The sequence below is a fragment of the Gracilinanus agilis genome, chromosome 3, assembly GCF_016433145.1.
Source record: "Gracilinanus agilis isolate LMUSP501 chromosome 3, AgileGrace, whole genome shotgun sequence".
Classification (NCBI taxonomy): domain Eukaryota; kingdom Metazoa; phylum Chordata; class Mammalia; order Didelphimorphia; family Didelphidae; genus Gracilinanus; species Gracilinanus agilis.
The window spans coordinates 130588611-130613847 of record NC_058132.1 but is presented as its reverse complement, the minus strand read 5'-3'; the positions used below and the strand labels follow the sequence as shown (position 1 = coordinate 130613847).

The 25237-nt window shown below is 33.9% G+C and overlaps 1 protein-coding gene across 1 annotated transcript in view; it reads left to right on the top strand.

The window, feature by feature from the left end:
- The window catches only part of NBEA (neurobeachin), an 800789-nt gene that overhangs the window by 546422 nt on the left and 229130 nt on the right, over nucleotides 1-25237 (top strand). The window contains exon 40 of the mRNA XM_044668958.1: nucleotides 3446-3589. Within this exon, the coding sequence (XP_044524893.1) occupies nucleotides 3446-3589 (144 nt within the window). The remainder of the gene's footprint in view (nucleotides 1-3445; nucleotides 3590-25237) is intronic.

The following is a 25237-nucleotide window of genomic DNA, read 5'->3' as shown; positions in this document are numbered from 1 at the left end:
AATCCTTGGTACCTCAGTGTTATATTCCTAAACTCAGACATTCCCTTATTTTCTCCTACCACCCCAACTACCAACCTTCATCATCGTACCTTCCTCATCCACTATATTGCCTTAATTTCCCTACTACCTAGTCTATTCCCTTGATTGCCTCCAGCCTTGGGTCCCTTGCCTTGCCTTATTCCCTATTCCTATCAGCTATTACCCCAGCTTCAGTCTCATATTACATCCTGCAGATTCCCTTATTAAATCCAAAAATCCCCTTATTACACTAGATATAAGAGAATGTGATCGCCGATTTAAAAAAATTATGTGAAATGAGAGAAGTAAGAGGTATTTTGAAGAAAATCTTAGAGTTTTAATGGACTGCAAATTCAAAATGAATCAGTAGTATGAGATGGCAACCAAAAAGATAATGTCATCTTGCACCTTAGTAAGAGAGACATAACTTTTAGGAAAAGGGAAACAAACCATCTCCAACCACTCTCCCTCCAAACAACCACCACCACCACCACCACCACCACCACCACAACAACAACACACTCTTTGTCAGACCCTATCTAGAGTACTATATTCACTTCTGGACACCATTATCTAAAAAAAAGGTATTGTAGGGGACAACTAAGTTCCTCAGTGGATTTAGAGCCAGACCTAGAGACAGGAGGTCCTAGATTCAAATCTGACTTCAGATACATCCTAGCTGTGTGACCCTGGTCAAGTCACTTAAACCCCATTGCCTAACCCTTACCACTCTTCTGCCTTAGAACCAATTCACAGTTTTTATTCTAAGACAGAAGGTAAGTTTTTGTTTGTTTGTTTTTTTAAAAGACATTACAAACTAGAAAATGTCCAGAAAAGGGCAACCAGGATGGTCAAGAATCTTGAATCCATGACAAGTGATGATCAGTTGAAGAATTGAGGCATGTTTAGCTTATAGAAATGATTCTGGGGTAAATGGCATAATGTGGGTAAAGGATTAGACTTCTGTTTGGTGCTGGAATAAAACCTTGAATAATAGGTAAAAATTGCATAGAAGCCAATTTAAGCTTGAAGTCAGGAAAGGCTTCCCCACAATTAGAGCCCGCCCAAAGTGAAATGAGCTGTCTAATAGTTGTTCTTCTTTGGAGGGCTTCAAACAAATGTTAGACACTAATTTGTGGGATATGTTATAATAATGATTATTTCTGTAGCTTTGTTCAACCAGAGGTTCTTTCCAAATCTCAAATTCTGTAATTCAAAAATTCTAGATTTTTCAGTCTCTTTTGAAAGTTTTATTGTCTATAGACCCAGCTTTATCATAATTTTATTTTAAAATGGAAAAAAAGGTAATTTTAGAAAAATTCATATTTGTTTCATTATTTTAAAAATCTGCTTGTATAACTTTTCCAAACAGTTCCACTATGATACATCCTAGCTATTATTACAGATAATACTTAGGATTCTCACTCTTGAATTATTTAATGAAACTCATTAATGACATATTTATATGCAAAAAAATTGACATCCTAGCAGAGAAAGTTAAACAATAATCTGTCAATGTCAATACCTTAAAAATTATTAAATAAGTAAAGTTTGTCTTTGTCATCCCTGTTAGTTCTTTCCTGCTAATCTTCCCTTAAGTTTCCTAGGACCTTCTTATTCATTATTATAATAATTTACATTTATTTGGCAATTTTTTTGCCAACTGCTTTACATATATTATCTGAATGAAACTTTAAGTAGATATGTAAAGTAGGTGTTACAGTTATTTCATCCTCATTTTACAGATAAAAAGCCTGTTGCTTACAAAAGTTAAATGAATTGTCCACAGTCACACAATTAGTAAATGGTAAAAGAAGTCTTCCTGACCCCAAGTCCAGTGATTCTTCTGAATGCAGGCCTTATCCTATAGAATTTCATTTTCTTAAACTTCATCAGGATTGTACAATTTTAAATGCCTCTTGGACTGGCAACAGTTTGACATTGTATACTTATTTCAGTACTTCAGTGATTTCACTGATGTGGTTACCTCAGTGTTTTTAAATTTTTTTTTGTCATGCAAAACACACTTCCATATTGGTCATTGTTGTAAGAACAAAGTCATATATAACCAAAACCCCCAAATAAAACCAAAGCTAAGCTGATGTGAAAGATGACTCCAATAGTTCTTTCTCTGGAGGTGAATAGCATCCCCTGTCATAAGTCTTTAAGGAATCCCAGATCATTGCATTGCTGAGAGTAGCCAGGTTTTCGCAGATAATCATCATACTCTTCTCCCAGTTCTGCTTACTTTGCTCTTCATCAGTTCCTGCAGACCTTTCCAGCTTTTTCTGAAATCACCTTTCTTATCCTTTCTTATAACATCTTATAACACATTAGTATTCCATCACCAACATGTACCACAACTTGTTTAGCCATTCCCCAATTGATGAGCATCCCCTCAATTTCCAATTCTTTGCCACCACAAAATGAAGTGCTATAAAGATTTCTGTACAAACAGATCCTTTCCCATTTTTTTTTATCTCTTTGGTATATAGACATAGCAGTGGTATTACTGGATCAAAAGGTATACACAGTTTTATTCCCCTTTGGGCATATTTCAGAATTGTTAAACAGTCTTCTAATAATAACCTCATCAGATTTTGGCTAACATGTTCTCAGATGCTCAGACCATATTGAAGCCTTTCCAACCTGGCATGGGATCTACAAAAGTTCATGTTTATTAATACAGTCTTCAAGAACTATCAGAGTAGATAAGAGTTAAATAGAGTCATGTTAGAGTCAGATAGAAAGAAAGATAAGTATATATAAATCAGACCTGTGATTTCATTGTTCTAGACTATACTCCTATCCATACCTACGTACACCCATGAGAACTTCCTCAATGAAGATGGCACCTGCTCTTCAATGTATACACTTAGAATTTTGCCTGGGGTAGTAAAAGGTTGAGTGACTTGCCCAGCATCACAGCTAATTTATATGAGATGCATGTTTTCACACATATATAACTAATATAAATGAAATATACATGAGGCATTTGTGATTCCCTTGCTATAGAATCCCATTTGGAACTCCTCCACTAATTCAGATTGCAATCCCACCTGTCTGCCACTTAGCAGAAAAGTTCTAGGGAATTTTCCTGAGGTATTTAGATGTTAAATGACATGCCATGAGATCAGACAGCTAGTAAATATCAGATGTAGGATTTGAACCCAGGTCTTCTTAAATGTAAACTCAGCACTTTACCCACTTAAACATCCTGCCTCTAATTATAGATTAAAAAATAGACATAACTTGTGACCACCTGAAATAACTGACATCTTAGCAATTCATTCTAAAGTAATGAATGGTGTTTTGTAATATCTGCCTTTGGTATGCTGCTGTTATAAGAAACAACTTACAAATGTGTATTCACTTTTTAAAAATCTGAAACTGAATGACCTAAATGATAATATTTTATTGCTCTCAGGCACTGAAGAAGATGTGCTGAAGTCAAAGAAAACATTCAGAAGTCAAGCTGTGGTGAACCAGAATGCAGAAACAGAGCTCATGCTAGAAGGAGATGACGATGCAGTCAGTTTACTTCAGGAAAAGGAAATCGACAACCTTGCAGGTAATGACTTGTTCTTTGTCACACATGTAAAGGATAAGGCTTGGCCTTGCATATGTCTCTGAGTCTGTATGCAGAGACATCCATCTACATACATACATATATATACATACATACATATATACATACATACATGAATATGGATGTATACACGGGAAAGCTGTGCCACAACTACATATTGCATTTCCGATTGTTATTGTAGTCATGAAAAATGTATGTCCATGACTTAGTACGTTATATTCCTGGTATTAGAGGAAGTCTACCATCTTATATAACAAGTTCTACCCTGGTTGTAGAAAAATCATATTGCAAACTATTCATATTTTTACACATATCCCTATTTCATTTATGCTGTCTACATAGTACTTACTGCCTCAGACACAATGCTCTTTCCAGCCACAGAAGTTTTTATTCCATTCCCTCCTCTTTTCCCCTCTCTTTAACTACTATCCATCCTTCTTGCTACCTGAGACCAGCACTTATGCCCACCTTGCTTCGAATGCTTTTCCAGGGCAAAGTCTGTCGTGAGAGGACACATGAGCATGAAATGTGTAGCTATTACTCCCTTTCTCTGCCCAGGTCCACCCCTGTGGCTCCCCCAAGTTCCATTGCTGGTTCCAGATCTCACCTAGCATTGCTTCTAGCCTTGTTCCATTTTATCATATACCTTCCAACCATCAATCCCCATCCTGCCCCTTATCCCAAGCCCTTGTATCTATTTTTAGGCACCTTATGTGTTCTTGTTATTTATTTATACCTTTTTCTTTCCCAAGTAGGTCTAAGGCTAAAATGAGGATTTAAGAGAGACATTTTTGCCCTTTCCTTTTCTGTAGCTTCTAGCAATTTAAAACTGAAAAATCACAAAAAGAGTTTTATGGTTTCCTCAAAGGCAGAAATTGTATCCAAGTATCAAATTTGTGTTTTATTCTACATCAGGAATGCTTTACCGTAATATTTCAGTAATTATATCTCAATATAATTATTTTCTTTGTAATGCTACTTTTATTATATTTATGCATTTAAAACTTGATTTTGAGAAGGGTTCTTTGTTAAAGGAGGCTAATACAAAAATCATTAAGAATTGTTCTACATCCTAACTGTGTGACCCTGGGCAGGTCACTTAACCCCAGTTGCCTAGCCATTAACTGCTCTTCTGTATGAAACCAATACTTAGTATCAATTCTAAGACAGAAGGTTAAATTTTTTTAAACTGTTCTACAGTAAGTCTGGGAGTGGCAAAACCCTGACTAGAAGTAAAGTGTGATAACTATAGAAAGAAGTAATAGAGAATCTTTCTAGAATGGAGACATAGCCCTTACATTTCCTGCCTGGAAGAGGTCCTACCCATCCCTGCCCCAGTCTTTTACTTCTTAATCTCTTAATATCTTCATCCCTCCTCTGAATTTTGCTATCCATAGCTGAGGGGGAAAATGTTTTTCATTTTTATTTTCATATACCTAGTACTAATCACAGTATTTTGCATATAAAAGGTATTCAATAAGTGCTTGATGAGCTGGACCACTTTAGCCAAGGATGGCCAAAATACTGCTGCTATAGCATAGAGGACTTTTGTTTCTGGAAATCTGATTTGAAACTCAGAATTTATTTTCCTTCATTCACTAATTAAGTGCTTTCTATGTACAAAGCATTTTGTGTGATACTCAGTACTCATAGGAATATTGATGTGTGGCAGTTAATAGACAGTGCCAGGGAGGATGATACAATATCTTATTAAAACCTGGTTTTTTCTCAGCTTCTTGTACAGTAGGGACTCAGTGAGTATTTGTTAAATTGAATAGAGTATGCTGTAAGCTTTACTGGCATTGTTTCTGTAGGGAAAAGTGTTCTAATGGAAAATAAAGAAAAATTATTTTAAATTATCTTAGGAATGAAGGATGGTGACAGAAAAGAATGTTGCTTTGTGACTTGTCATTTAATGGATAAAATATAACTAAACTTCAGATATATGACAAAAAATTTATCATCACATCATTGTTCTCAGACTTACTACTGATTTTTACCTCTTCTTCACTGAAAATAATTATTATTTGAAAACGGCACAATAGAAGATTTGTAACATGATCAAGGAAAAAAGAATATATTCCTGAACTTGAGTCATGAATTCCATATTTGGTATTAGCTTAAAGGCTGAAACATACAACACTCTGCACATATATGACTTTTGAGAGATTTGATAGTACATGGATTTTGAACTAAGTCTTGGTATATCTTTCTTGAGTGGTAAGAATTGTGCAAAGAATTTTAGGTTTAGATTTGCTTTAATTTTGTGCAGGCCAAGATTATGAGGTTTTGATCTCTTAAATACTAGCTAATGGTTCCTAGTTTGTGTGTGTGTGTGTGTGTGTGTGTGTGTGTGTGTGTGTGGTTTTTTTTGTTTGTTTATTTTATTTTGTTTTGTTTTTTGCCCTCTTGGATATTAAATTATACTGATTTCTTAATGGAAAAAGTCTATAGTTATTCCAAGATCCCTTTCCTGAATCATAACCAAGAAAAATTAAAGCCCATTTTGTAAGAAGAATTATTTTTTTCTATTAGGAGAAACACCATCTGCCACCTTACTGCCTATTCATGTAGTTCTGTGAAACCTTCTTATGGATTTTCTTTATTAGCTTAGCATTTTACTATATAAAATGGCTAAACACTGGTTCATTCTCTGCTTGCTTCCTCCTAATCCAGAGGAACCCCAAAAACTCTTTGATCTTCTCTCTTCTCTCTAGATACTCTTTCTCTTGGTGGCCTCATCTAGGTCTCTATAGATGACCTCTGATAATTCTGTATATTTAGACTTTAACTCTTCCCTAAACACTAGTCCTGCATGTTTAACATCTTCATGGCTATCTCATAAATATCATCCAGGAACATCAAACTCAACATGTCTAAGATTTGCACCAGTTTCAAAAGCTTTCTAGTGTTAGTTAACATTTATGCATACTGGAAAGTGTCTCTACTCTCTTATTTGTATCATAGTAATTATTCTAAAAGAGTTCTTTTAGAATGTTTTCAAGATCACTTTGAAAGTTAAATTAAATTAAATATCACTATTCTTGCTCAGTCCACTTTATCATCTCTCTCTTTTTTCAAAGAACTCTGATAAATTAATAAAATAACTTCTTATGGAAAAGATATTGCCTTTTCCCAAAGAGGTCCTTATATTCAATGATTTTACACTTTTTTCTTTATTTTTCTAGGCATTTCTGTAGTACTTTATAACATACAAAGTTCCTTTCCAGTAACCCTGTGAAGCAGTTAGCATATATCTTATTATTCCCATGAGGAGGAAACTGAGCTTCAAAAAGGTTTATATGTCAGGGCCAGAATTTCATTTGCAGTCTCTTGGCTCTAAGACTATGGTGGTTTTTTTTCTACCTTCTTCATAGTGTAAAATTCTGCCTCAAGTAGCCAGTTACAAAAATTTGCTGGTGTACAATTCTTAGAGCCACCTTTGGAGAAATATTCTTTACAGAAAAATTATAGTACAATAAAATCATTTGAACATTTGTTTTGAGGTTATATAATAGTACTTTATCTGTAGTACCAAATGTGCATGATAATGTACAAGATAGACCAACCTTTCTAAGGAAGCTTCATTTGGAATCATGTTTCCATGGAATACATGGAATTATGTAATATAACTTCATTCTAATATTTACAATGTGTTTAAAAGATAAAAAACTGAACATAGATACCAAGTTGCATTGTTAATTTAGAATGCTCAAAGAAACAGGGTATGCTTGTGGCGAAAAAAATTGGTAAAATACTATTGCTGGGAATGAGGCAGGTTGCTAGATAGAAAAGCCCAATGAAATCCAAAAGCAATCTAGCTGGGAGGAAAAGAGGAGAAAACTATACTGAACCCCCTCCTGAAAAGAAGGCCTTGGAGCTCAGGGCTGTGCCTGCCAGTCAGAGGGTCAGAGGATACTGATAAAATGTGAGTACTCACCAGCATTTAGAGAAAAAATATAACTAACGAAATTCAGTAAACATTTATTAAATGACTACGATGATCCTTAGAACTATGTTAGGGGTCAGGTAAAATAAAATATTAGGTATGACTTAGTTCCTGCTTTCGTTGAGCTTCATAATCTAATAAATTTGCTATTTTGAAAATTCCGTGGCCAAATAACCCCTGTAGATATTTACTTTGAGGCTTTGTGTTATTAAGAAAGGGGTTATTTGACTATGGGATTGTCAGAATAGCAAATCTTTAAAAATAGTCCAGTGAGAGAAATAAAATTATTTTCATTCAAGAGATTGGAAATAGAAAGTTGAGATTTTGTTTACAATTTCTGAGACTCTAAGAGGGGTAAATTATCAGATTGGTATTTTTTGGTTTCTAAATTTGTACTATTTTTAAAGATTGTTCTTTAATAAATATTATTAGTAACATAAATATACTTCTAAAATATAAAATTTTTAAAGATTTATGGTTTTTAGAAATGAAATAATTCAGAATGACAAATTAAATGTAGAAAAATGCAGTATCTTTAATAATGGCTATTATTGACTTAAAAGCCACTGGTAGTAAGTATAAAATTTTCTCTTTTCCCCTTATTTCCCAGATCCTTTTAATTGTTGTTGATATAGAGATTGTTGAGGTGTTATAGAGACTATTGAGGTCACCAAGTTAGAAGATTATTCATTAAAATGCATAGCATCAGGATCACAATATGTAGAGGGCATAAGGAATATAATAGTATGTAATATTTGTACTCAAAAATAACACTATATATCAGTAACAAATAAGAAATTAGATTAATCCTCAATTCTGGTTCTTCCTAATAATTTTAACAACTGTGATCTCTCTGTATAAATAGATACATAATAGTATGTTGATTTAAAAGTTACTCTTGTTTTCATCTCGTGCCTGTTGACGGATTATTTTAGAATATTTAGACGCAATTTAAACAATTTTCTTTTTGTTATGAGGGATATTTATATGGTCTTATAAGTGCAAAAATTTTACTTTGAAAATTGTTCATTTTTATTTGATATACAAATAGGCCAAATTAATTACTCAATAAGTGGAAAAAGTATCAGTCTTTCAATATAATCATAATGAAAAATTTTACTCCCCCTACATCTTTCTTTTTTCCTGAGTTTTCAAATTACAGTAAAGATATCAATTCCACATGGTTATAGAATTGCTTTTTAAATTTCTTACTATTATCTGTTTCAGTTTTAGCTCCCTTCCTTTCCAAGATATTTATTTCAAGAGGCAAGTCACATATGCGATTACTAATGACTGCTATAGCAAACTGTTACTATAAATGAATGCTAAAGATATGCCAAGCAAGTAGTTTTTAATATTTATAATACTACATTCTTATTTTCATTGCCTTTTAAAATTTTTAGTGAGTCACTGAAGCACAGTTACATTTTTGATTTCCTTAACCATCTAAAAATTTAAATTTGCTAGCAGTATCCTTTGCTTAAAATATGAAATTAATACACAAAAATTTTAGAGGTGATTTCAAACCGAAATGACCATAATTCACTTTTGATTCAGGCTTGGCTCTGGGAGTATAGTTTGTTTCATGGAAAATAAAGCATAACTGAAATTTATAATTGATTATTTTACTGTGTGAAGTTAGAAATGAATGATATTCTTCAACTAATGGAAAGATTCTGTGTCCCACACATGACATAGAGTTCATTTGCATTAGAATGTTTTTCCCCCTTTGGCACATCTGGCAATAATGAGAAGTGAAGTAGAATTGCAGTTCATTTGAAATCTCTATATCAAAATTTAAACTACAGTTTTCGTAGGTTCTTGAACTGTAACTAAGGTGCTTACATAAATCAGGTGTCATTTAAAATTACTATGATGATGATAATCTTTTTTTTATTATCACTTAACATTATATTTACATTTAAGTACTTTAATGAATTTATTATCTCATCATATGACAAATATTTTCACTTCATTGCAATTCAGAATGTAAGCCATGCCATCACAATCTTTTCTTAGTCTTCATTCTCTTCTCATCTTTTATAGAGACTCTACCCAATGTGCTTTAAGCACATTAGAAGATAACATTTAGTTACCTTCATGATATCTTCCTTTTTCTTCTTAACTTCCTACCACCCTGGTGCAGTCTTATCGTCACCTCATGACTCATAACAAAAGACTCCAGATTGATCTCCCTACCACAATTTTTTCCCTATTCCATTGCATCCTCTCTTCAGATATCAGTGATCAGGTCTTTCCATGTCACCCATTACTCAGTAAACTCCAGTGGCTCCCTATTACAACCAGGATCAAAAATAAAATTCTCTTTAGTATTCAAAGCCCCTTCATAGCCTGACTCCCTTCTACTTTTATAGTCTTCTTTCCTATTATATTCCCAGGAATTCTGCATGTACTCCAGTGATACCAACCTCTTTTCTGTTCCTCACACATTCTGTATCCCAATTTTTATCCTTCTCACTGTTTATTCCCCATGTATGGAATTCTCTCCCTCCTCACCTCTGCTTTCTGGATTCCTTCAAGTCCCAACTAAAATAGAAAATCTTCTGCAAGGAATATTTTTAAATTCCTCTTAATTCTTATGTTTTTCCTTTGTTGATTATGCTCAATTTATATAGTTTGTACATCGTTGTTGGCATGTTGTTTCTCCTATTAGATTTTGAGTTCCTCGATAGTAAGGACTCTTACCTTTCTTTGTATCCCTTGCTTTTAGCACAGTTCCTGGCACACAGAAGACAATTAATAAATATGTATTACCTGACTTGCTGACATTTCTTACATATTACTTCTTACAAATCTAACCCAAATAACTTAAGCCTACAAAGGATTTTAGCTTAGATTTAGGGGAAAGCTAATCTAAAAGGATTCAGAGGAAAAGATACGTAGAATTCCATAGAGCATATTAGAGTCAGGAAAATTCAACCCAGGAAAGATGGGAGATGTTCAACAATGAAATTCTGAAGACATAAAGGGAAATAATTTAATGAAGAGAGAAAATTGGGTTTATCTGAAGACTGATATGGATTCACAGTGGACTAACAGCCAATTCAGACTTTTTAAAAATGTCCAAATCAGGAAGCAAATTAAGGTTATAAGATAAATATACTAGGATGGCATCATCCTGTAAAAACAGGGTTAAAAATGTTGCAGCTTAGAATGAGTTAAGATTGGCATAACAGCACCCTTTTGGTAGAACCAAAAGAGTTTTTAGCTACATTTAGAGAAAAAACAATAGAAGGGAATGAGACCTTTGCTTTGAGAGTAGAGAATGTTCACTAGCAAATGCAGAGCTGATCAGTTCTCTTTTTATTTGTTTCTGCTTTTCCTGCAAATGAATATGATCTTTTACATTGGCAGTGACAGAATAGAAATGACAAATAGGAAGTTAATATCCAAGATATATGAGATCAGCTGGAGAGATTAAGTTTGGCAGTGAGGGACGAGAGAGGAAGAAGTTTAGCTATCTTCCAGTATTTGAAGGATTGTCATGTGGAGGAGGGATCAGACCAGGATGGAATTTGTAAAAAGTCTAATATAGACTTGGTGTCAAGAATACATTCTAGTAATTAGAGCTGTCCAAAAGCAGATTGAGCTTACTTAAAGGGGAGATGAGTTAAACCTTCTCAGAGATTTTCAAGCAAAGACTTTTAAACCAAATCTTTTCTTGCTTCCTCAAACCTCCCATGGATCTTATCTCCACACCCTCTCAACTAATGACCTTGTCTCACTTCACTGGGGAAAAATAAAGGTCATTCACCAAGAACTTCCTCTTCTACCCTCCTTCTCATCTCACTTCACTCAGTTGCTTTCTCCTTCATCTGTCTCATATGAACAGGTAGCTCTTCTCCTTGCCAAGGCTAATGTTCTGTCTATACACTAGTGATCCCATTCTATCATTCCTTCTCCAGCAGATTTTCCCTTCTGTAATCCTATCCCTCATGAACTTTGAGGTTCTCCCTTTCTTTTGGCTGCTTCTCTTATGCCTACACACACATCCCTGCATCCACCTACCTCAAAATTTTTTTTACATGACTATACTATTCTCTCCTAGTTTTCCTCTTACCTGCCTGACTACTCTTATCTCAATCTCCTTTGCTTGATTTTCATCCAGGTTGCTAATCTGTTTACCATTGTTGCCTCTCAAATCTCTGTCCTAGGCCCTCTTCTCTTCTTCCATTATAGCTGTCATCCTCATCATTCTCTTACCACGCCCCATATCTATTCAGTTGTCATGTCCTGTTTCTAGCTTCACAAAATCTTTGGTATATAAGCCTTTCTCTCCTCTGCCACTGCTACCACCCTAGTATAAACCCTCATCACCTCACACCTGGATTATTTCAATTGAATTCTGGTTAGTCTCTCAGCTTCAAGTTTGTCCTTACTCCTGTCTGTCCTCTCTTCAACATCAGATTGATCTTCCTAAAATTTATGTCTGACCATATCAGCCTTCCCTTTCCCTTCCCATCCTTTGGCTTCCTATTGACTACAGAATCAAATATACCTTTGTTTAGCTTTTTAAAGCCCATCATATAAACCTCTTCCTACCTTTCTGGTCTATTTATATCATATTCCCCTTGTATTTATTCTGTAATCCAAGAGTACCAGGCTCCTTGCTTCCTTGAATATGACAACTGCATCTCCTATATACTTTGAATTCTTTCCCAAAGGATCTCCACCTCCTCAATTCCTTCAAGTTTCAGCTAAAGTCCTACCTTCTGTAAAAAGCTTTTCCCAGTTCTCTTTTATTTCTTTCACTATGAAATTACCTCCAATTTATCCTGTGTTTGTTTTGTGTGTGTGTGTTTGTGTTTTTACTTATTTGTTTGCATTTTTGGTTGGTATTCCATTGAACTCTGAAGCTCTTGAAAGCAGGGAGCTGTTTGGAGGAGATTTTTTGCTTTTCTTTTTTCCCTTTCTTTATATCCCCATCACTTAGCATAGTGCCTTACAAATAGTAGGCATTTAATAAAGGCATATTATTGTTTTTAAGTCTAGATGACCTGATCTGATATATCAGAGTGGGAATTACTTTTATGCAAGGATTGAACTAGATGGATTCTTGAGGACTTATCCAACTCTCAGACTATATAATTTTCTGAAAAGTTCAAAATCTTTTCCTTAATCATACCTAAAACAGTATGTCATTCTTTCTACCTAGGTTCATCTCCACTCATCTCTTCCTTTTTAAAATACTACTTGAAATACTTCAAAGCCTATCTCAAATACTATCTCATCCATGAAGTTTACCTTGATTATTCCTAAAAAAAAGTGATCTGTTTCTCCCCTGAACTTGTATACAACCTTTATCATATCAATAGTTTGGCAATTATCATTTTTTAATTCCATTACCTGTATTATCTCCCACACTAGATTATAAACCCTTTGATGGCAGGCACCATGATTTATGTCTGTTTTTGCCCCTAAGGTGCCTAGCAGTGCACCTTGCTGAAACAGGGTCTGAAAAAAAGTTTACTAATTAACGAATTTACATAAAAGAAAACTGAATAGTTGAGATATAATAATAATTATCTGATGAATTCAGGCAAAGAGAAACCCTATTATTTACAGAAGATATTGTTCTTTTGGACTATATTATACAGGTTAACTATTAATATTGATTGAATTATCTATATAATTGCTCAGTTCTCTGCTTTGCCTAGGAAACAATTTAAAAGTCAAGAAACTTATTCCATTCTGGGTTATTCTAATAATTTACTTAAGGTGCCACAGTAAATTATTCAATCTTTTTGTCTCCTGAAGTTCTTGTTTTCAAGACAATATGCTACTGTTATTGATAATCACATTTAAGATAAATCTTATATACATATGCTTATATATATAAAGCATATATATGTGCTTTAAATACGTATACATATATATATATATATATATATATGTTTGTATACTCATCATCTCATGATGAAATATGCTACCTATTTCCAGATAGGGTGATTAACCCAAGAGTACAGATTTAAGTTTTTATTCTTTGTACATGGCTAATACAGGAATTTATTTTGCTTAATTACACCTGTTTGTGTATTTTATTTTTCCTATTTTCTCAAAGAGTGTATGAGAGGAAGAGAATTTTGAGGTGAAAACAAAAATGAATTTTTTAAAGTAATTCAACCTGGAGGGAAACTAGGTAGCTCAGTAGATCTAGAGTCAGGCCCGGTGGCAGGAAGTCCTGGGTTCAAATATGACCACTGATACTTCCCAGCTGTGTGATCTTAGGCAAATCACTTAACCCCCATTGCCTAGCCCTGTGTTGGTGAAGTATTGGCACACATACCCAGCCAACATGGGCAGAGGAATGCTCCATTTTCCCTCTTCCCAATGCCTAAGGCCATTTTTGCATGCCCTGCCCCTCTGTCTAGTGGCCCCAAGTGAGCACTTCTTCCCTCTATTCTCTGGGGTATTGTAGGGGGTTCATAGGCAGCTTGAAGTTGAAGTTTGGGCATGTGAACTCAAAAACATTCACTAACGCTGTGTCCTTACCACTCTTCTGCCTTAGAACCAATATACAATATTGATTCTAACACAAAAGGTAAGGGTTAAAAAAATTATTTGCAAGGGAAGGAGGGTGGAAGGAAGGAAGGAAGGGAGGGAGGAAGGAAGGAAGGAAGGAAGGAAGGAAGGAAGGAAGGAAGGAAGGAAGGAAGGAAGGAAGGAAGGAAGGAAGGAAGGAAGGAAGGAAAGGAAAGGAGGGAGGACCACCTATCTAGTAGAAGTAGCCAAAAAAAAAATCTATAAGCTATAATTGCTGTAAGTAATGTATAACTTATATACCACATGTCTAAAAATTGCTCTGAAAAAATAACATGAATTTATATTCATTATCTGCTTCAAAGCTAAAGATAACTTTGGGGTTCATTGTGTTAAAATGTTATAAAAAATTTTTAAAAAACAATTTCTTATCATTCCAAATGTTTTTAAATCCAAACAAAAGCATATATATGTATATATATAAGATATTACACAAATTCAATAACAAGTCTCCTACATGTTCAACTTACTTTTCTTCATATCTACATAAAAATCCTGTCCACTGGTGTCCTATCCTTTCCCCATCCTTTTCACATCACATAGGATATCGTCATGGAAACCATGTTCATATAAATTAAATCTTTTATGTTTTATCTTTGTGTTCACTTTCTGGAGGTAACATTCTCAGTTTATTCCTTTAGTATTCATTCTGTGGCTGTATAGAATGTTCTCCTGATTCTATTCATTTCACCATTCATTATATAATATAGTTTTTTCCAGATTTTTAAAAAATCAGTTTGTTTATTGTTTCTTATGGTGCAATAGTATTCCATCACAGTCATATACCATAATTTGTTTAGTCATTCCCCAATTGATAAGCATCCCCTCAGTTTCCAATTCTTTGCCACCACAAAGAGAGCTGCTATAAATATTGTGGAAGATATAGGTTCTTTTCCTTTTTTCCCTAATCTCCTTTGGAAACAAACCCTGCAATGGTATTGCTGGGTCTAAGGGTATGCAAAATTTTATTTTATTTTATTTATTTTGGTATAATCCCAAATTGCTTTCCAAAATGTTTGGGTCAGTTCACAACTCCAACAATAGTGCATTAGTGTCCCCATTTTTCCACATCCTTTCAAACATTTGTAATTTTGCCCTTTTGTCATTTTAGCCAGTCTAGTAGGTGTAAAGTGATATCTCAGAATTGTTTTGGTTTGCATTTCTCTAATCAATAGTGATTTGAAGCATTTTTTCAAATACTTGTCTATGACATTGATTTCTTCACCTGAAAAATGTCTGTACATACTTTTTGCCCGTTTATCAATTGGGAAATGGCTCACATAGGAAGATTTTTAAAGGAATTTGATTAAAATTGAGGGGACAAAAAAGACAAGTTTTCATGGGATTGAGTTTATCACTCAGAAAAAATGTGTTCCCTGAAGATAGGACAAAAAGAGAAAAATAGATAATATAACAAATGTAGATTAAAAGAAACAAGATAGGATTAATGTGAGGTAATCCCAAATGATGGCTACTATCCTTTCAACTGAAGGTCTATTTACCATTCTTAGAAAATTAATTGAACTTTGTGACTTTTTTTCTTATTCAAAGGTTGTATTCACATTTTCTGCAATTTCATTGTTCCCATTAGATCAAGGGAAAGAGTAGGTATCAAAACTTTTACAATCTTCCTATCAGAGTCCCTTTCTATCATCTTATCAAGGGACTCTGATAGAAAGTTCATTCATTCTTTCAAGGAATATTTGAGTGTCATATTTTGCATATGACTGGTTCATGTTGCAAAGGTTATGGCACTTTAGCTTATATGTGATAGTGTTACATTTAGTAACTCGAATAACCAAGTATTAATTGCAGTGAATATGTTAGGTTTCTCCTAGTCAGATAGAATGAAGAATTAAAACAGATATCCAGATAATTTGGGCACCTAGAGAGCTTTAACTCTAGAGTTAAAGAATATGTGTATTACCAAGGTAAACATTTTTATAGATTGAATATTAGATCATTACTTCCCTACTTCACTTTTCTCTTGTAAAACTGAACTCAGAAGTCAGACAAAATGAAAATAGTTTAAGATTCTTGAACATGAATTTGTGTGCAAAAATATAACTGTAAAGGCTGGATTTTTCAGAAACGACTTAAATAATAAAAGAAACAAATAGATTGCTATCTAAACAGTACCTAAAGTAAATGTTAATTAACATCTAATAAGCATATAGATTCAACTATATTTTCAGTCAAATTATTTCTCCTGAAACATATCTACTTTTATGCCATAAAAGTTTAATATTAGCCTTTAGAAGTGTTAGTATTTTCCAATACCACCATTATAAAGAAATTTGACCATATTCTTTTATATATGTTCAGTTACTGATTTCTAACAAGAATTGCAAGAGCCCAAGATTGTGGATCAGAGTAGAGTGTCTTTTAAATATTTTGGGTTCACTAAAACCCCCCCATGCATTTTTGCCTACTTCTTTTCCCTTAATTTTTAAACCCATGTGTATTCACGGGAAATTTAATCCATATGTTCCTTACTCACTCACACTTAACTCATCAAAATGTTGTTTTGTAAGAGCTATTTGATGTCCAACAAGCCTTATGAGCGTTTTTATAAGCCCTTTTTTTCTCTTTGAATCAGGAAGTTGTTTTGCCAGTCATAAATACTATTCCCAAAGGATTCAAGTTCAGTTTGAAACTTAGAACCCACAAAGTTCTAAAGTTGAAAAGCCATATTCACCCATCCCTTCTTCTAACAAATGCTATATTTAAATTTCCAACTTTAGGTTTTTAAAACCTTATGTAGGACTAGACAAAATAGTAAAAGTTTTGCCATGAATCTCAACTGATTCTGCCCCCCTCCTCTTCATTTTACAATGGAAGACTATGCAAACTCTGAAAAACTATCAGGTTCTGTTAAAAAAAAAAAAACAACTTACTCAATCCAGTTTTACAAAATATGAAATATTCATGACTTTAAAGTACTCTAAACTATTCACCTTTGTTTTGACACTAAGTACATAATTTTAAATTGTGTTAAAAAATAGCTCACCTCCTTACCATAGGTAATGATACCATTACACAACTTTATTAGTTTTTTTAAATGGAAACCAAATTTTTCTATATCACTTATGTATGATATCACAAGTTTCAAAACAATACTTAGTCTTATAAAACATCTTATATTTGGAGCTTTTTATCTTCCTTTGCACACTTCTTTATTGTGAAACTGACATATTCTAAAATGCTTTCAATAGAAGTAAAGTAATATCACCCTAGAAATTTGAGGGTAGTACAGAATTGTTGATATGACTCTCAACTGCATTTCCAACAGACTTTCAGCATTGTGTTGGTAAATGTTTAATTAGCTCTCTGAAAGTATAGGACACACTTTTAAGCATGATCCCTATCAATTGTTTCTCTATCACCTTCTCAAGTCTAGACAATCAACAAAACAATGAAACACTGATATGTAGTATTTGCTGACTTCAGTCCCTAAAATGCACCCAATAAAAACATCTCTCTAGATATGGACTATTACTTAATCAAGTTAGTTTATAATTAGACCTGTGTGTATATTAGTTCCATGATCTGCTAACAACATTGAGAAATAATAGTTTTTACTCCTGCTTCCTAAGCCTTTTGGTTTGAAGTTGGTATTAGTAGAAAGAGCACTTCAATCAAAAGAACTGGCTTCCATTTCTGGCTCTGTCACCATCTCTGAGTTTTCTAATATGTAAAATAAGGATAATAATTCTTGCATTATCTTAAATCATTGTTTTAAAGGTAATTAAATAAGTCATTTAAAGTGCTTTATAAAAACTATATAAAGTATGTTAAAACATTGTTCTGACATTAGAGGACCTAGCGGGAGGGATCAAAGTCTGTCACTAATGATTAGTACCTATGCCATCCTGAGAAAATCTTAAAATTCCCTTGGATCGATTTTCTCAAAAGTAAAGTTCAAGATTTGTACTTGATGGCCTCTGAGGTCCGTTCTGTGATTCTGTTAATTTAGATTAATTTAATTTAGAGGGAAGAAAAAGTAATTAGTTTGCATTAAATCATTGTTACTGACCACAGCATTCCTTGGTGATCTGAAATACTGGCTATATCTGGAGAAAGTAACTCAAAACATTTTTGGAAGATTTCAATCATTATTATTATAATTTGGCATTTAATCTGTTCAGTAGCAACAAATACATTTTTAGAGAAAAATAAATTACACACTGAAAACATATGATTGTTTTCACTTCTATGGCCTCCAGAGTTACATATCAAGCCAAGGAAAGAGCCTAGAAGTACTTCAGCTAAGCACTGTAGCATAAAAGGCAAGCATTGTACAATATTTGCATAACTATAGTCATTGTACAAAGAACTGCCCTCATAGACTGCCAATCAATTCCTAGCTACCTAGCAATCAAGCTGGTGCCTATGTAAAAAGAAAAGTCTGATTAAGTCTACTTTCTTGATATTGCCAAATCTGGTTTTCAGTAAAAATGGTTAGGAATTTTGATAACTACCAACTGATTAAACTATTTTTGTCTCCATGCAAAAAAAAATTTGGCTTTAACATGTGTCTCAAATAGTAAACTTATGATCAGGATTTTACTTACATAGTCAAGAAAGTGACACTACTCTCTATCCTCTTTTACAGCTTCATCTTCTTTTTTGAAAAAAGAATATATATAAACTTGTACTTTTTCATGTCCTATCACTAGAAAATAAAAAAGAAGATAAGTTGTTTTTTTTATCCATTTAAAGAACACATAGATTGTCAAACTAAACCATTACATGCAAATTATAATTGTTTTTCAGAATTGGATTTGGTTGGGAGGTCTTTTAGTCTTCCATCAAGTCCAATTTTAACACTTTTTCAAATATAGTCTTATAAATATAAACAAACTATTTCCAGAAATAAATTTAAAGGATGCAATCAACTTGTTTGTTTGTTTTTAACATTCAGATAAGGAATTTTTAGCAAGGCATACAGTTGCAAAAACAGGTCAGTTCTAAGGCTCCTGATCAGGACTTTTATATGATTTTTACATAGTAAAAGAGGGGAACTGGAATGTACCAGCCAAGCTATGATTAGATTAGGAATTGGATTAGATGCAGTTATCTCAAGAATGGTTGTTTTATAGAAAACATTTGAAGGATATTTTAGTATTGAAAAGTGAAACTTATAGTCCCAAAATAGAATCACTTTACCTTTATCCTCTTTTGACCTAGGGCTCAAAGAGCACCTGGTGAGTCTGCCAGTTACCCAGGGAAAATTTGATCTAGGCAGAGACACTGAAATTGGGAATCTACTGAGAGAGAATATATAAGAAATGTTAAACTGAGGTGAAAGATTTAGCCAAATTAGGAGTATAGCCAAATAGCATTTCAAAGGGTGAAAGAAATTTCCCCCTTACCCTATTAAGTAGAACTAAGTGAGAGTGTGGAGTTTACCCAGTTTGAGGTTAAGTGATTCATTCACTCAACCTGACCAGAGGGGGTGTGGAAATGAAGGGAGATTTACATATCACCAAAGTAAACAAGAAAATTCAGTTAACATAAATACCTTGGAACAAACAAACAAAAAGAATTAATACAATAATGATCTTCAATATTAAATAACATCTCCTGTCCTTGGAGCCTGGTGACTTCTAGGCTTGTTGCAGTCAGCACATTTCATCAAGTCCCACTTGTCCCTTTTCATCTGGTCCATAGGACTTCTTATCTTCTCTTGGTCATTCTGGAATAAGCCTCATTCTCAGGGCCACTTTAGGGCAGTCTTCCAAAATCAACTATTTTAAATGGTCCTTTAAACACATACTATAGAAATAAGATAATATGTATAATGTGTTATTAATATATTTAGCATATTCATATATAATAATTAACCAGTGGGGAAGGGAAGCACTTATTAAGCACTTACTATATGCCAGGCACTTTGCTAAGGGCTTTAAACATACTATCTCATTTGATAATACTCTTTGGTAGTTTAACTTGAGAAAATAATACACTTAACTTTTATGTTTTGTTAAATGCTCTCTTAATGCTATAAGAGAGTTGTTGCTTTTATTGCTTTTTATTGCATCACCTCCTAATCATCCAGGTTTTAAACTCCTGAATCCTCACTTTCACTTACCCCATATATCCTATCAGATTCCAAATTTTATCTTTTCTTATTCCACAAAATTGCACACACATGACTCCTCTCTACTGATGGACACCACTATAATCAGGCCTTCCTCAGTACTTCTGTAAACTATTATATAATAGCTTTTTTTTCTCTATACTACTTGTTATTTCTACTTCAAAATTTTCCCCCACTCTAATCCATGGGCTAAAGTGATTTTCCTAAATCTTTTGCCAGACCATGTCACATCCCTTATCTATTCCCAGAATAAACAGTGCCTTCCTGTTACCTCTAGGGAAAAGGTTCTTAACCTGAGTCCAAAATAATAATAATTTGATGACCGTATTTCAGTAAAGTTGGTTTCCCTTATAATGCTATGTATTTTATTTTATAAATTTAAATTTTTGATTCTAAAACTCCATAGATTTCACTAGATTGCCAAAAAATGTTTCATGGCATGCCAAAAACAAAGGTTAAACTCTGCTCTAACATCAAATATAAATTCCTCTTTCTGTCATTTAGAGCAGTGATGGGCAAACTACGACCTTCCAGCCAGATGTGGCCTCCTGAAATGTTCTATCCCACCAAGAGACATTCCTAATCTGAGGAATACAATGAGAAGAATACAATACAATGAAACTTAGAAAGAGTTGCCTTAGAAACAGACTGACAGATGAGCATTTTTCCTTTCCTTTGGCCCCCTCTTAAAAAGTTTGCCCATCACTGCCCTAGAGCATTCCACCTTTTTAGTCTTCATATAGTTTATTCTCTTCTGTGACTATACAAGCATATGATGTTTTGCTCCATCTTCCTCCTCCTTGTCTTTTCATTGGCTGTTCAGAATGCCTGGAATAAACTCCTTCTTCACCTATACCTCTTGGAAATCCTGCTCAAGACTAAACCCAAGTGTCATCTTCTACTATGAAGCCTTTTCTGAACCTTTCAGCTTCTAGTGCCCTTCTTCTCAAAATTATCTTGTATTAATTTGTCATATCTTTTGCATATCCTGTATATAGCTATTTTTCTAGATGATGTCATTTCCATTAACATGTAAACACTGAAGGACAGAGACTATTTCACTTTTAGTTTTATATACCTCTAGCTTACTTAGCACAGTTCCCCTGAAAATATTAGTTAGGTACTTAACAAATGCTTAAGTAATTCTGATTCTAGTACATATGCTAGTAAGATCCAGCTACTTACTAAATATATGATCAGAGAGATTTTTAGAAATCACTCCCATCTCCTGCTTTTGGGGTAGGGTGTAAACTAGATTTTTTTTTCTCCACATACTAGATTACCTATCCTAGAAATAAATTAAAAGAGACAAAAAAGGGGTTTGAACTGGAGCTTACCAGGTTATTTTAGCTCGTTCCATTGTATATGCTATGGCTTCTATTTTTTAAGATGAGCATTAAGGTAAATGACCAATAAAGAATATAATTTTTATCTTAAATAGGTAACATTATTTTAATTTTTTGGTGTGATAGAATGAACATCAAGTTATAATGATTGCTCAAAAGAAAGAGGAGTATTGTGTTGCCCTCTACTTCTTATTCCTTCTATTCTGAATCCTGAAAAGATAAGGTACCTTTTTTTTTTATACAATTTTTTTTAAAAACCCTAATATCTTTTATATATGTACTTCTATGTTAATTTTATTTTTTACAGGGCTAGGCAATGGGGGTTAAGTGACTTGCCCAAGGTCACACAGCTAGGAAGTGTCTGAGACCAGATTTGAACCTAGGACCTCCCTTCTCTAGGCCTGGCTCTCAATCCACTGAGCTACCCAGCTGCCCCCTAAGGTAGCTTTTAAAGCACTTGATTTGGTTTGGAAGATAAGATGGTAGAATCTACTTCTAACTACTGTTTTCAGTATCAGTTGACTAGATAATACTCCAGTTGATACTGGCTAATAAAAATGGAGGAGTATTAGATTATACAATCATAAATTTAAAGTTGTAAATCTCAGGTTTCAAATAGTCCAAAACTCAGAGAGAGGTTCTGCCCAAGAAATCACCTATGTATATGAATAGGATATTTTGGGGGGCAATGGATTCTTAGACAAAATCATTTTGGGAAGCCTAGAATATAAATGAAATAAATATATCCCCCCAAAATACTTTCCTGTTTACCAACTATTTTCCAAATCAACAAGAATTTATTTTTTTTTATTAAAAAAAAAACTTTCTTAGTGCTTACGTTTTCTGAAATTAAGTAATTGAGATAAAAATTGAGCAGAGGACCTTTGCTAATTCACTTTGAATTTCATCCTTTTTTGCTTTAGTAATAGTCTTTAAAACTTCCACTTCACATTGTTCTTATTGATTTAATTGTGAACTTGCAAATATCAAACTATTAGGTAGAAAAACATACTAAAATCCCAATTTTAAAAATATCCTTCCAAACAGAATTTTAAAAACTCTTCTATCTCTCTATATCTATATCTGTTTATTTATATATTTACACCCTTACCTTCCATCTTGGAATCAATACCAAGGCAGAAGAGTGGTAAGGGCTTGGCAATAGGGGTCAAGTGACTTGCCCAGTGTCACACAGCTAGGAAGTATCTGAGGTCATATTTGAACCCATGACCTCCTGTCTCTGGGCCTGGCTCTCAATCCACTGAGCCACCCAGCTGCCCTCCTTTTCAATATATTTGACTAACCCTTCCTGTAACTGATACAAAACACATGTATTTACCAAACTATATCCAAAATTTAAATCAGTATCTCAAAGGATTCCAGAACTTTGGAGTCTAAATGGAATTGCTGTTCTTTTTTTTGATGGGGGGGCATTTTTTAAATTTTTCAATGGTGATCCGTGTTCAAAATATTTGTTAATTAGTAGTTAGTATAGCATCCAGTATAATACCTTTTGTTCACCTGTAATAAAATATTATTAGAGTGGGGGTATAGCTGATGGCTCAGTGGATAGACAGCCAGGCCTACAGATAGGAGGGCCTAGGTTAAAATCTGGCCTCAGACATTTTCTAGCTGTGTGAACCTAGGCAAGTCACTTAACCCCAGTTGCCTAGCCCTGAGAAGAAGGTAAGGGTTTTTTAATTAATTGACTAATTAATTAAAATTAAATAGTGTAGGGCAATGCTTTTTATACCTCTCTTTTGAATACCAGGGGAGAAAACAATGTCTTTTTATTAACATACTATGGGGGATTATAATCTTTGGTCCAGAGTTCAATGGGAAAAGGTTTAGTATTATCTATTTCTATTACTATATCTATATACTTTTTGTGGAAGGGAAGACTGAGTAGCCACCATTCACCCTTTTTATTACAACAGTACTTATAGCAATGAATATATTTAGTTTCAACCCCCAAACCACGGTAAAGAGTTACATTTGTAACCATTCACCTTATCTTTCTGGAATAGTCAACCAGAATATCTTCTGCCTGGTGTTGGGAGATGATGCTCTTTTGTTTTTAATTTAGCATATATGTTTGGATGGGGTTCCAGAATTTCCAGATACTCAATTAAAAAAATACAACTGTTCCAGTTGTGTCTGTTATAGAGATAGCTGGATGCCCAATGGAAGTGCTGAAGTTATTGCTATTATTATTATTATGTCTTATGTAAACAGTTTAATATCAGATCCCTAAAACCCAGAGACTTCCCTAAAGGGGATTAAAACATAATCTTCTCTATATAGCAGTAGTGGATTAACTCCATAGTCCCTCAATCGTTTTGCTTTGCTTCCTGAAGGTTGTAACAAAAAGACTCAATGTTCTTTAAACATGCTATGGTCCTGAAAGTTGTAATTGGAGATTTCCAAAGGACAAGTGTAAAAATGGCACACTATTGAAACTGAATGTTTTATTTTCTAGTTTGCTTAAAGAGGGACTCACTCAGAGGACTTTCAAAGTCATCACTTCCATCAGAAAATGACTTAACCCCCAGGAACTAAGTGGGAGTTTCAATATAAAGGAACCTCTTTCTTATCTCTGGTATGCCAAGTACCCAGCAAGAAAATGTATTCTTATTAGGAATTAGAAAAATTGTACACTAAACTTTGGAGACTTTGGTAATGAGACAATCAAAAAAGTATGATTTAACATGATTTTTGTAGGTTTTCCTTTTCTTTTTTGTCATTTCACCATTTTAATTGTTTTAATGTTGACTTTATTTTTTAAATAACAAATTTACTGATTTTTCTCAATCTAAAGTAAACATTTGTTCTTTGAATTTAGTCAGAGGATACAATTATTCTTCCTAGAAGGAACTTTTTTCTTTTTTTAAAAAAACTTCCCATTATGAGCAAGTGACATTTCTCTGCATAAAACCAGAAATCGTCAGCCAGCTATAGTCTTCTGAAAATTAGCAAGGACTAGAAAGGTTTAGTGGGACTCATTGTTAACCTTAAAAAATTATATAACCTTTTCCCCCCATCTTTCCTCAAATCCCAGTCCTTATTTCATTCTTTGCAGGGATTCCATTTGCAAAGTGCATACTAAGAAAATTCTGTGGCCTGAGTGAAGTAACCTGGGTGCTGAAGAGTTAAAGGAGGGGTTTGGATGGTCTGTTTAAAGGGGCAAATGGATCAGCAAATCAGGGAACTGCTGTCTGTATGAATCCTTCAATAAACACAAAGAAGAAGGGCCTGGGGAATAGAAACCCAAATCCACTTGTAATCGTACAAGAGAATCAGGCATAATTACTTGAGCAACCTAGATTAAGATTGATGAGCCTTTAAAGTGGCGCTACGGATCGATCGCCTTGCCCTTTGGAGAAAAAAAAAAAAAAAGCGTTGCTGGGCCAAGGTGGATCTCGATTCTGCCTGACTCCCACAGTGGAAATAACGGAAAGAAGATGGAGGGTAAAAGGGAAAATGAGCCCGACAAACGGGCGCATGTGATCCACATCAGCTGACTGAGGTCAAGAGGCTATGCTGGCTTATTAAGGAATAGAAAACAATAAAATGAAAGAAAATAGAGTTTGCGTCAATAGTATCCAAACTGTCACAATCAGAGGCTGAAAGCTGTCACTGAAACTGTTTCAAATACTCCTTTATACACGAAA